The following is a 14,490-nucleotide window of genomic DNA, read 5'->3' on the forward strand; positions in this document are numbered from 1 at the left end:
TTGTACTATATTATTATTATCTGTATTATTGAAAATACAACTAATACTAATACTACTAATAATAATAATAATAATAATGATGATAATGATAATAATAAACACCAATCTAATACCATAACTGGTTGAGGTGGAACTCATTTAAACTACTTGATGCATCATTTTTAAAACTGTGAAGGTTTCTGTGTACGATCTGAAAGGTAGCTGTGAGATCCATGTAGTGGAGTTTGCTTCTTCTGTTGTGGAGTTGGACGGAAAAGCAGCATAAAATGGAAATACTTCTGTAAAGTAAATATAAATGAAGAATTATTGAAATTGAGTAAATGTACTTAGTTACTTTCTACCACTGGTGATTCTGATATTTTGAAACTTCTCATCATCATCAGCTACAGTATGCCATGAAAACCCATTTTAAAGAATCGAATTTGAACGTGAGAGGTATTCTTCACGGTTCCAGAGCTTGTTGCTACTGTTGGTTTGCAGTTGCACGCTCACCGCTACCACTCAATGTCATGTATGGTTGTCTTCGTGTTTCAAGAGCATTCTGCTGTTTTAGCGCTGCAGTGAAAGTGAAACCCTGCATGAGGGTTGCAGGGGCAGCCTGGGAAGGATGTAGCAGCAGGGTTTTTGCACGGGCATTGATCTATGTTCTTAGCTGGCCTTCTTGACCTCAATTTAAGTGCCAAGTGGAGAGAAGAGTTCATATGGTGGAGGAGGTTTAGAGGTGGGGCTTCCTGTGCCTATGATTTACCTGTGGATGACCTGTGACCTTTTCTTCTGAATGGTGTCCCCAGGGTGCTGTGAGACAAATGACCTTTGTGATGGGAGATCCAGACGCTGCTAGAGACCACTGTACTCTCCATCGGCCCGTCTGCAACATACCAACCTCCAATCCACTCTGGGTAGGAGAGTCGGAGCAAAACCTCTTTTCTTTTTTTTTTTTAACAGAAAGTCGTAAGAACTTAAAGGGACACTGCACCAGCATGAAGTTCAGTTTACTGTTTTGCTGTTTGGCCAGTAAAACAGTTGTAGGATGTGAAAGACATTCATCAGACAAGGATATTGTAACAAAGCATACCATGGGTTGCATTCTGGGAAGTGTAGGATCCAGTGTATTCAGGGTAAATCCATACCACGCCCATTCTAATAGTGTGTGTTTCTCACAATACCAGTGGAGTACAGCTTTGATATCAATACATCCTGTGCCACATTCTTAAAAGCAGAATGGTTCAGTCTGCTACAACAGCCATCACACCAACACAGATAAATGCACACACCAACAAACTAAATGCTCTGTCAGTGTTGTGTTTTCTTCTTTTGTTGTTTTGAAATGTTGTTGTCATTTTATTCACTGTATTATTAGTTAATGTATACGTTAAAGCTCAGTAGTAGAAAGGGGAATTAAATGTCCAATAGCAAATGACATCTTTAAATCGATGTGCAGAAGGTTTTAACGCATCAGAAAACATTGGTCCAGATCTTAAAATACCTGTAAATCCATTTTGTGTTATTGAATTTCGACGGTGGGATTTCCAATTCCTCTAAAGGGTCTAACTGTTGTACACAGCACAGTTTGACACTGTCAGAGATAGATATTTACATAGAGGAGGAGAATGTCTGGCTGGCAGGTAACATTTTGCCTCATTTCTCTCTTCTGTGACATTTAAAAAGAAATTCCACTTTCATAAGACCTCAGTGTTAATTTTGTAGTTACGGTCATTCCTTCAAGTAATACTAAGAAAGTACTTGCCCAGGAAATGCTGAGATCTTAGAAAACAGCAAGAAGCTTGACTGGTTAAGAAACATGAGCAGTCAAACAACAGGACAAGTCCTAAGAAATTAGAGAGAACATTTTGATCTACTGGCTGCACAGATAAGCTGACTTTATCTTTGACCTTCAAATAAAGTGGTTTCGATCATCTGGATAAACTGATGTCTGATCATCACACTGCTTATTTATCTGGCCTGCTGACTTTGTTTCGTCAAGTTCAAGTTTTTTGTTATGAAAACAACAATCTTGAATTGCAGGCTCCAGCAGTTCTCTTACAGATATGTGTAAAAAGAGACACGTGCAATAAAAGTAAGCAAATGAGATGAAATGAAACAAATGAAAATGAAATAGTGCAAAATACAGAAGTAAATATAGTATATGTAAAACTAAATGGAATACTGTTGGAAGAATATTTCATTGTTGTAAGTGTTGTACAGTATAAATACCAGCAATACATTTCTATACAAACATCTAAAACCAGCAGTAACAGTAAGTAAAGGTTGTGTACGGACTACAAATGTAAATGTGAGTTTGCATTTTGAATTGTGAAATCTCTACTAGGGCAGCTGAGGCTCGAAGGTAGAGTGGGTCGTCCCTCCATCAGAAGGTCGTGGTTCGATCCCAGCTTCAACATGTCGAAGTGTCCTTGGGCAAGACACTGAACCCCAACTTGCTCCTGAAGCAGCTTCAGTGTGTGAATGAGTGTGAAAGAATAGTCTGCTCCAACTGACATTCGCCCCTGTATGAATGATGTGTGAATGAGGATGTGATGTAAAAGCGCTTTGAGTAGTTGAAATAACTAGAAAGGAGCTCTACAAACACAGACCATTTACCATTTAGTAGCACCAGGCCTTGGAATTAGCCTGTGCTGCTTGAATCTGCTTAAATCTATTATTTGTCTAAAGATGACCGGTGCTCATAGTTTGCTCACACTTTTATTTACCAAATGCACATCATTACCTCCTCTCTGCTTCCTCTCTTTGCTCATTTAGAATGCGCCCTCTGGCACCGGACCCCACAAGTCGTCTAGCAGTACAGAAGAATCTGCAGACAAGGAGCCTGTACATGCGGTGAGTCCACAGTAAGGAGCTTGTGCACTGTTGAAAAGTGGACTGTTTTCATCACACTGCCCAGACACTGATTTAGGTTTGAATCCCGTATCCTGTGTGAGTGATGGCTCATGTGGGGATTGTGGTGCTGTGTTTGCTCACGTCATGCGCTCCTACAGTACATCTATTGCTAAAATACAAGCTTCTGCGTGATGGTTCTAACATAGCGAGGGCATAGAGGTGACAAGTGGTAAATGGAGGGAACAGTGAATGAATGGCTTTAAGTGTGTTCTGGGAAGTTAATTATAACAGAGGCAAAACACATTAGACTGATTTGTAGTTTGTCCTCACAAAGCCCTGACTGAATGTTTCCGTCTGGGGAAGTGAGGTATTTCATTCCCAGCATGGAAGCAGTGCCTGTATCAGCACTCAGTACATCACAGCAGCATGTTGTGTACGTTTAAATGCTGAAGGATGTGTTGGCTCTGATAGATGTCTCTTAAGGGAGCATTATGGTTTGGCCCTGTGTGCACTCATTGCCCCGTCTTCCAGCGGCATCCTCAGTGCTGCCACTGTCCACCCTCAAACGATGTTCGCCAACTTTCCGCGCTCAACAGAGGATGTACTTTTCAGGGTGGTGGGAGCCTAAAGGTTAGTGGCTCAGATGGCTGCGTGGGTTGGGAAAATCTGCCTGGAGAAAGTGGATAATTAAAGATTTGCTTGCAGTGATCTATTTTTTGCCTTCACGACAATTTGTACTGCTTTTAGAACACGATTGCCTCATCTAGGAGGAGATGGAAGTGTTTTCTGGAATTTTCTGATGATTGGTGCTGGTAATCTGAAAATAATTTGAAAAAGTGGAAAACAGTGGATACTGTGACACGATATATAGTGAACCACCTTTAGAGATTTGTCATTCTGTTTATTTGACTTTGCTGTCGCTTAAATGTCTTTAGGCCATTGTGGGCAATGATGTAAATCAATGAACATGACGATCAGTGGCAGTATTGCATTATTACATGGTTTATGCACCAGTCTGATGAAGCGTCTTCATTTGTCACATATTTACACCTGCTTTATGTTCTTTTTTGTGTCAGCAAAACAGTTTTGTATTTTTTGTATCCAGCATGAATTGAGTAACATCACCGTTAAATCAAACGAAAGTCAAACATCGACTCCACTTTAAAATCAAGTCAATGAGTTAAAAGAGGCTAAAAAGTCATTATTAAGTGCTACTTAAATTCACTTCACTGCCAAAAACAGGTCCCCCACTGAGAGACGCCACAAAGTGTCCCTCATAAAGACACATTTTTCTTTAAATTAATAGTTTTACATTTTGGGAAATATTCCTGCTAAGAGTCAGATGAGAGGGTCGATCCCACTCTCAGACAGTAAGTATGAAGCTGTCACCAGCCTGTCCCCCAACAATACTCCAGACTCAGGAAGTCAATTGGTTAACTTTGGACAGAAGCAGCCTAGCTGTTTCCTGTTTCCAGTCTTTATAGTGATCTAAGTTAACTGGCTATAGCTTCATATATACATATCAATTATGTCATCTACAGTAACTCTCAGCTAGAAGACAAATAACAATATCTTTCAAAATCTCAGTCTATTCATTTAAAACACCTTGTTCAGTTTCTATGGTTCTTTGTTCATTGTTAGATGGCAGAAAAAGAAGAGGTCACTTGAATGCAAGGAGTAAAAGCTGCACATTGCCGACAGGAAAACTTTGAGCTTGTTTGTAAAATTGCTGTATTTGTCTACAGAAATATGGGTGGACTCAATACCGTAATACAAAGAGCAGATTAATGCAAGCCAAACACATCAATACCTCAAAGTGGCAAAACACATGTACGGAGCTGGAGCAACATCTCTCTGATACAATGTAACTGAAACTCCTTTATGAAGGCCAGGGTGCATGAACTCTATTTGGCTGTCTGCAGTGTTGATTTGTAGCTTTACCCTGTTGAGACTTGCGATCGTGCCCCTGGGCTCGAGCCCAACTGTTCAAAGGTCAGTCGGGGTGTGACACTGTGTGTACTGTATGTTGTGAAGTCACAGGCTCTTCCAGCCCACTGGCTGATTCCTGTAACAGCTTGATTGAGCCCTGAGCCCCCAGTGCAGGGTCCTGCAAAGGTCTGGAGATGCCCAAAGAACTGAAGATGAATGAGAATGTTTCAGTTTAGAGAAACATGGCACAGCTGCTTAAAATGCATACAAACTGACTTTAATAAATAGATGTGTTGACTTGCTTCTTGGACTCTTAGAGGAACTATAGAGTTGTGTGATGATTGTTCTCTACGGGTTCATCCCTACAAACGTTAATGTAAAATTATGAGTGCTTCTTTAAAGAGGAAACACCTCAGTTTTTACAAAATCAACCAAATGCTGCCGTTTTCCTGGGTCACATAATGCAAGAACAGGCATTTGAGGTGCAGAGTGGAAAAAAGAGCCGCCACAAGTCAGCGTAACATCATTTTGAAGTTGTTATTTAGGTCAAATATTTGCATAATGTTACTTGAATATGAACCCAAACTGTGTTCTGTTTTATATATTTTTTGTGTAAAACAAAAAAATTCATTGGCTTTATGGTTAATAGAAAGTAATAGATAGATATTACTACTTAATAGATAGTAAATAGTAAATGTATGTATTAAATACGAGAGTTCTGTTTGAGTCATTTTCCTGTTTGTCGTATGAACTTGCAGCAGCTCCACATTAGCAGTGACACATATTTGAACCCTGTGATGATGCGAAGGCCAGCAGAACACACATTGCACTTGAGGGACAGACGCGGCCCGTTTACTGAGAGCTGAGACAAATCTGTGTCGGACATCAGCCATCCAGATGTAGCATTTTACAACACTGAGCTATTTCACATCCAACTCAAATGCGAATGGGCATTGCACATTGTGTCTGATACTTCAGTGATCGAAACTGTCACTCATTCAGATGCGTTCAACCTGTTTTCAACCTGTTTTTCACACGCTGCACGCTGCTGACCTTGTGTCTTTATGGCGTTATGTTCTAAGCTCCGTTCACACTGTCTTAGATTTAGTTTGTCCTTTGCAAACTTTTGATATAATGATGCAGAAGCTGATACCTTGAAGCTCTACACAGGTATATCTGTAGAGACCCAAACATATATGCTTTTGCTTTATTTGACCTAGTATTAGCTCACCAGGCCAATGCAGAGCCTTGGATACACCCTCTCTCTATCTCCTCCGATCTGACTTTTTTGCTAAACAGGGACACACATGGACGCAGATGATTGGCATGTTGAGAGAGAGAGAGTCATTTGAAAATAGCCATTTGAAAATAACGTTTTAAAGATGTATAGGGGAGAACATCATTCTTCTTTTGGGAAGTGATCGGATGTGGGTCTGCCACAAATCAATGAAACAGTCATCAACAAGGGGCTGCCTGTGTGTAGTCAGGATCAGTCATAGAGGGTGTGGGCAGGCCAACTCATTTTAAAACAGTTCCCCATCCATGGGTTAACAGGGAGGTAAACCCACCTGGACTCACTTTATTCATCTTTTGAGGCTGTCCTGTAAATCTTTATGACATAGATTCATTCCATGCTGTGGTTATGGCCCATAGTTGTTTGAAGCCAGACGTGTTAGCTTAAAGATCGGCCATTTTTAAGGACAAATAAAGGATTAAACATTTAGTTTTCTTAAATGTACTTTAATTCCAGGACTCAAAATTAATATTTAGAATGGAAAGTAAGCAAAATGTGGCTCACACTGGTCCCTGAATATGATACAAAATGAAGTGTGGAAACAACTGAAACCATTAAAAGATAATGTAGTAAGAAACTGTACTGTGAACACATGCACAAAACATAATGAGACTGAGGCATCAATATGTAAATAAAGTATAAAGTCTTTTTTGAATATCTGTAAATAATCTAGCTCTTGCGTGTGCATGCTGTACTAACAACAGAATGGTCTGAATTTCAAACAGCAGTCAATCATAGATTATGTGTTCATACATGAAAAGATGACTTTAGTTTCTGCTGAACTATTTCAGTGTCAGACTACTAATCATGTCTCCACCACGTGATGTTTCTATGATGCAGACATAAGCCTCTCTCAGGTCAGGTGCATTGAGGATGTTATTGTCCAAGTCCAAATGTATGTGTATATAGTGTACAAAACAAAATGGGTAGATCATTAGCGGTGTTTTTGTCTCTTCTTGTGTGCTCATCTGGTGACTTCTCTAAATCAGACATGTTGTGGCCCTGTAAAGAAATAAAATCATCACAGTCTTTCCTCTAACAAACTGCCAGTTCCTAAAACACACCACGGTCTTGGTGCTCTACCAAGTTTTGGTGAATTCAATATATTCTCACAGTTTTTGCTAAGAAAACATTAAAACTAAAATGTCAGTGTTGTGCTGCTGGAGCTTTGAAGCCCCCAGAAAAGAAAAATGATTTCAACACAAAGAAGAGGCCATTTTTTTTCTTAAAGTTGGTGTGTATTGTTCTTGTGCAAAATATATCCACACATTTTTCTCACGTTAGTTTACCAACATGTTAAACTGAGATGGTGGACATGCCGCCGGTAAGCAGCATGCACCACTGTGTCAGACAGAACGCCAACAATTTAATCTCTTTTTTTTGTGTCAAAATGTAAATTTAACATTATCCAGCTGTGTTTCTTAATGCTGACATGTAGGCTTCACTATTGTCAACCACCTGAGTTTAAATAAAAACATCGTTGAATATGCATCATCTTGCTGTCAGTTACTGTAAAGTAGTGATCAGATGAGGTTTACATTGTATTCTACACAGAAACAGTCGTCATTTGGAACAAACCGTGAAGGCCTCCACTGTGGCCGTAAACAAAGAAATGTAGAGGAGAAAGGTTAAAAAAAAAAAAAACAACCCACAACAAATGTAGTGCAAATCCGTTCGTGCTCGTACAGAGATGTGAGTCAAGGCTCTGAGCCTGGCGACTTCTCGTTGCTTGGCGGAGAAAGTCTGCAGCAGCGTGTAGGTTTAAAGTGAAGCCCGTGCGCTGTACTTGTACTGTATCTCAGATGCCTGCGCTCTCTGCAGTTGGCAACTCTTATCTGTCATTTCAGGCCTCAGATGATACTCTGTGGCCTGTAATTTGGCGAAACCAACTTCAACTAAAAATATATAGAGTGTGAGAAAAGAGACGGTGCTACCACGTTACCAACGCATATAATCTGATGTCAGCAGCCATTTAGTTTGTGTCCATTTCACACCCGACGTAAACTTTGCCTGAGAAAACCAATCATGTCCTAACTCTTGGGTTGTAATAGAAACCACATGTCTTATATGTTGGACTTGTTGACAGAGTCATCCTATAGAGCTGGAGGCTCTGTCATGGTTAGACTGTGTATATTTGTGATGGGACTTAAAGCCGTTTATTTGCTGAGGGATATCATTCTTTAAGACAATATAGAGCCAAGCAATGAACGCCTCATTCAAGAGCAACACTCTTAATGTAATCCCCTCACTCTTACTGCAGCTAACGTCGCAACCACTTTCTCCTTCTTACCTCTGATCCCGATGTTTAAACCCCCCGACGACCCCCACCACTCACTGCTTTGATTTAGGCTGCTGTAGTTCTGCTCTGTAATGAGTAAGATCATTAGTAAGATCATTAGTAGATTGCTGTTGTGGTTTTATACTAGGAAGCCTCATATTACGTGACGGACACCATTCATAATCACTCTGACAATATATTATTGTGGAAAATCAGCTTCAGTTATGGCTTACATGTGGAAAATCAGGGGAAGGAGTTGTTCATCGCTGGTGCAACAGCTTATAGATGACCTATACTCTGTGATACATTTTTCCTATCCGAGTAAGACGTGCAGAATCAACACGTGCAGTGTTGAACATTATGTGCAGGTACTTTTGTTCTTCTTCATGTTTTGTCTGTGCATCACATAGATCACAAGCTTTGTGTGTTTTTAGTTTTGATGATGAATGCATTCCATATCTGAGTAATTCTATATCAACCATATTCACTATGATTTCGTAGCGTCAGTATCCTCTCCTGAGCGTATTCTTGCAGTTCAACCCTCTGCCTTACATTCCAGTTCCCTTTAACTGTATCTCCCCACCTTTTGATCCTGCTGCGGGTCAGGACTGATTTTGACTTTAACATGCATGGAAAGATGCCAGTGGGGAAGATATTTCAAAATTCCTCTACCTTATCGTATCATGTCATGAGCCTTTGATGTGACAGCAACAGTATCGTTACGTACAGGAGATAAGCATCCATCCTCTGCAGGGCTGAGTGAATGCTTTAGGGTGTGGTAGCATGTAGTGCAGTGTGTGTGTCAGCAGAGTCCTGGGTGTGCCTCTGTTGGCTCTATGAGGGACAGCCGGAGGAGGGGGAAAGCCTGCATCTCCTTCTTTGGCAGGACCAGTGGACTGCACATGGGCTCTGGACTCCGCTCGACTCAAGCACAGCTGCAGTGAGTGAGTACATGCTGTAGACATGTGGATTATGTTAACCTGCGTGCTGGGCTGTCTTTGGCTGCAGGACCCGCACCACATGGGACTAACTGTGGATGGGCAACAGACAGATGTGGTATGTACTGTAAGGGATGAGTCGGAGTGTCAGTGTTAACAGATCAGAGTGTGTAGGGATGCAGGAGGAGTAAGTGCAGAATGAATGAGTCAGGAATGAGACTTTCAGTGAACACAACCTTCATTTGAGACATGTTTCCTTGGTTTTGTTCTGATCATTGCACCGGTTCATGTTTCATCTGAAATGACACTCTTGCTCTTGCCATGTTTGAGTTAATTTAGCTGTTTTGTAGTGGTGCTTTGATACTCCAGCCAGTAGTAAACGCCCTGTGTTTGCAGAGTTCTGTTTAAATCGATCCATATGAAGCGCGTTTCTCTGCCAGCACATATGTGCAGTAAGTCTTTTTTTTGTCTCTGATCGGATGATCTCTGATGAATATACACAGACCACAAGCATGTGAGCTGCAGAGAAAAAACTTTGTGCCGGAAATTCTCCTTCCAAGCAAAACAACAATCAGGGCAACACATAGACCTCGGATGCTGCTAACGCCTCTTGACCTCCCCGCTGACCTCCCTCTGTGCTGTGTACACACATCCCCTTGCACAACCCTCCTCTGCAAAATCCTCAACATGGTGTTTCCTCTCAACCACCCTGCTCATTATGTATAGCTCCAGATGATGGAATGTGTTTGCCCAGCTGTGTAGTTCAGCACAGATAATTTCCTCATCTAGAGACATACATGGCTTGTTTTATTTGCGCTCCTACCTTATACAAGTTTTGGCTTATATACAACTTTTGTTTGTTGTTCTATATTGTACTTTTTGTACTGATCGTCATTTTCCATTATTTGAGACAGAGATTGGATTCATTTCTCATCACTATCAGCAAATGTATGTCTTTGGTTTATTAGATGGAAATGTAGTCATTAGCCTGAATGTCATTGCGAAAATGACATTGACAATCAGTACATACAGCATATAGAGAGAAGTTTTATATTATTATTATTATTTTAAATCCAAGTTACATGCTTGAATACTAAAACTACTGATTTACCAGAATGTGTCAATTCTGCCACTAAGACAAGTTGTCCTTTAGTTCCTGTCCACTTGCTTTGTATAAATGAATCAGGAGTAAATGAGCAGTTATATGGAGTGGCATATTCATTGGACGGCTTTGGTTACACAGCACTGTCACGATGTTTCAATCACATTATAATGAGGATAACGAGGAGCCATCAAAATGCACGGAGCTGGATGAGCATAGCATAAAATGGGTTGTTGGGCCAAGTTCAACTGAAAGTGTTCTCACAAACAAACCCAACCACACACACACACACACGCACGCACCTGAGAACCCTAAAGGCTGATTCTCCAGTGATTTAGTATTTTAATTCCATTAAGTTTGGGGACTTGAAAGAGACGGATTTTAAAAGTGGTAAAAAGCCAATAAAGCAGAGATTCATGCTGGTGTTGTTGTAGGATACGATTTGTTTTTGATTCTCAGTTATTTTATGCAGTGGTCCCAGTCTGTCAGAGCAATACTGATGAGCAGTATGGGGAAGATTAGCTGGACAAATAGGCTCAGGTGCAGAGCGATCAAGTGTCTGCTGGCAGGGAGAGCTGCAGCAACAATGGCAGCTTGTCTAGGATAAAGGAGCATTGTGTGCCACTGAATTAAGGGAATGTATGCCTGTACTGCCTCTGTATTCTGCCTCCCCGTCATGCCACTCAGCTGAGCATCGCTGTCTTCTCATTTTTCTCAGGTGGTCTTTGAATTCTATCAGTTCCAGGCTTATATTGGTGAGCTGCCGACAGTCACGATGCTGTCAGGTTTTTAAGTTCTATCATCACATGTGTGCAGGGTGCCTTACTTTCTATACTTGAATTTGAGTTTTTGCTTCAACAATCACATGAGCATCAATATTACAGGAAACTTTTTTTTTTTCTCATATACTGTCCAAAATGTCCAAAATGACATTTATTGTGCATTGTTAAGTGATTTTTTACCTCAAGACAAAAGGTCAGTGGATCACCAAAAATGTATCTTCTGGGGATAATGAATATCCATAGGTGGTGCCAGGGACACATCAGAGGCACCATAAGCTTTTAATTATCATTGACAAACATGATCTGCAAGACGACATTCTGACCTGACAATGCGGATATATAACCAGAATCTTGAGTCCTACGTGGACCATGAATTTCCATTTACAAGTTTCATGAAAGTCTTACTGGTAGTTTTCAGGATATCTTGCTGGCATAAGAAGTGGGAGGTTCCTTGTTCAAATTTTGGGTTTTGTTGAGAAGTATGGCGGAGTGTGTGTGTGGAGTGTGTTTATATCTTCCCCTTTAATACAGAGAACCAGTTTACTGTACAATGCTTCAGTATTTACTGTACAAGACAGCTGACATTTTGGGTCCTTTATACTCGATTTTTGTTGGCACCGATGACTAGAGAGTAATGTCTGTAATTACATTAAAAGTAAGGAATACATTTCATGTGTCTCTCTTGTCTCTCTCTTGCTCTTGTCTGTCTCTCCTCTCAGGATCACCTGTTAGAGAGAAACCCTATAGACTCAACCCATCAAGATGCTGTGGACCAAAGTCATGGCTTTATACTTGTTGATGAACCTCTCATCATGCTGGCCTCTAACAATGAAGACACTGACCGTGAATCCTCTTCAAGCAACCGAATGTTTGATAAGAATATCAAAAAAAGTGCAGCAGACAAAGCCTTATATAATGCAGTCAGTTTAACCTCACCTGATTCTCTGACACAAATGTCTGAGGTGAACTCTCATAATGTTACGTTACTAATGGACGAGAACTTGATGCCATCGATGGCATCAAAAGGACGTCGGGAGACAAACAGTCTTTTAAGAAACAGTGAGGAAGGGCAACATTCCAATCTGCAGCATAGGGAGTCATCACGATCTGCGCTTGCTGCTGAGACGGGGAACATCGTCCATGGATCTGACCAGAGAATCTACAGAACCCACAAAGGCCTCTCTGGTCCAGTCGGACCCCAGGGAAGAAGAGTAAGCATCTTTAGAATGGAATCAACTAGACAAGCAGTAGTGCACCCTGTTTTGATAGAATTTAGTTCCTCCTTCACATGGTATTGAAAAGCTGGAAATTCAAGGTATAATCTTAAAGGATGAGGCTGGTGTGCCTCACTTGTGAAAAGACCAAAACCAATATGACTGACAATACTTTATGGCTTCTCTGTGTGGCTCTCAGCCCCCAAACCCACTGACACCTACTGAAAATGTAAATCTTGACAAATTAGTCACAAATACATAGTTAGTGTCATCAAGGTTTTAAAAATGGTCTAGTGAGTGCACGGGCGGAAATCCCGGGGGGGACACAGGGGACGTGACCCCCCTTCCATAAAGTTGTCCCCCCCAAAAATCATTGGAAACACAAATAAATAATTTTGAAAAATATAGTTATGTTCAATAAAAGTACAACACACGCGGTGCTAATTATAAACGTAAAACAATGTGTTTCTTAATTGTTGAAAAATTATACCCCCCTATTTCTCAAAGTGGTTTGGTCCACATGCTGTTTTCCGATGCGCGGGGCTACCTGTAGGTATTTCAGTGACAGTCACCGATAGTGAGGAAACTAACCACACCAATGTGTTAAAGCCAGTAAGTCATTTATTACGCCACTTGTTCAACAAGCACAAGTTTGTAACATGAAAAGTGACATTTCTCCTGTTTTGTCCAAAATCAGCCTCTTTTTTTTATTAGCACGCTGATTATGCTAATAGCTGGTTAAGCTAATAGCTGGTAAAGCTAATAGCCGGTTAAGCTAATAGCCTATAGCTAATGATTCCTAACAAGCTCATTTTACTGACATTTTAGATTTGTTTCTAGAGAGATATCCAGATTTTAAAATGTATAAAAGCATTTATTTAAGAATGAGTTTGATGTCATGTTCCAGATTTTTTATTATTATTTGTAGTTATCACCTTGACTTGATGTTCAGTTTGACAGATCTAATTTCTTGTAAAGTCGAAGATTGTTCAGTTATGATTGTTAAAAAACTCCAATTAAAATCATCAACCCTTTAAAGCAAGTTGCAAAGGAGAGAGAGGTAGATAGGGCCAGACAGCAGTTTTTTCATGTCCCCTCCAGGAGTTACTCTCTGAAATTTTACTGTTTATTGTCCCCCCCCGAACAATGAAATGGGATTTTCGCCCCTGAGTGAGAAAAAATTGTCAAAATAAATGACAATGAATTTGTCTTCATGGTAATGAAGGAACATATTATCCAGTGCAACAGAGGAAGATGATGTATCAGGCTGTGGTACACACACAATACACAGACATAAGATTCCAATCAATCTCATGTCTGTGAGTGGAGACTGAGAGGAGGGGCTGACCAGCTGACCTGGCTCTGTACGAAGTGCAAAAATACAGCTACCAGCACGTTTAAAGCTCTCTGAACAGCACGTTGTATCTGATTTGTTAGATCCACATACACAGGTGTAAACGCAACAGTTGTTTTTTGTGAGAGCTATGTGCTGTAACTCTTTCTTTATAAGCAGCAGGTTATGGATCTTTTCTCTTCAGCCACAGGCCCCGTCACTCAGCTCAGGTGTTGGTTGAGGTCTCTGTACAGGCATGATGGCACCAAACTTGGTGACCTCACTGTACAAACAAGACTTTGGGAAGCTGTGCAGTCACGTTGTTTGCCATAAAAATTGTGCTTGTAAAAAACACGTAACTCCTAATGCACAAACTGTTGTTTTCACATTTCTGTTGCAAGTGTTAATCAGTGTCTTTACTCTGGACTGGTTGATCCACCAGCTAACCGCCCCATGTCCTACTCCATAATGTACTTACATGGGATTAATATTGATTTACTCAACTCTTACTTGTGAGCGTATTTTCCAGAATGTTGAACTGTGTTTGTCAACTTCTAAGTTCTCTTTAGGAAATAAAGATAAAAATAAATGTTTCTTTTTTTCATTACAGCAAGTTTCCCCAGAGTGGCTTATGTAATTTAGCAAATTACCACTCTTTAATGGACCTGAACCAAACAGTGTGGTTGCATCAACCCATGTGAAATGGACTCATTCTGGTTTTTATATAGCTAAAATTGCAGGGTAGAGAGATTGCTTTCAAAAGACATCACATTAATAGGGTC

The 14,490-nt window shown here is 40.5% G+C and overlaps 1 protein-coding gene across 1 annotated transcript in view; it reads left to right on the forward strand.

Annotated features, from left to right (window-relative positions):
* The window catches only part of LOC139203661 (collagen alpha-1(I) chain), a 58,530-nt gene that overhangs the window by 11,312 nt on the left and 32,728 nt on the right, over window positions 1-14,490 (forward strand). The window contains exons 5-6 of the mRNA XM_070833488.1: window positions 792-899; window positions 2,761-2,838. Of these exons, the coding sequence (XP_070689589.1) occupies window positions 792-899; window positions 2,761-2,838 (186 nt within the window). The remainder of the gene's footprint in view (window positions 1-791; window positions 900-2,760; window positions 2,839-14,490) is intronic.

Source organism: Pempheris klunzingeri, chromosome 7, assembly GCF_042242105.1.
Source record: "Pempheris klunzingeri isolate RE-2024b chromosome 7, fPemKlu1.hap1, whole genome shotgun sequence".
Taxonomy (NCBI): domain Eukaryota; kingdom Metazoa; phylum Chordata; class Actinopteri; order Acropomatiformes; family Pempheridae; genus Pempheris; species Pempheris klunzingeri.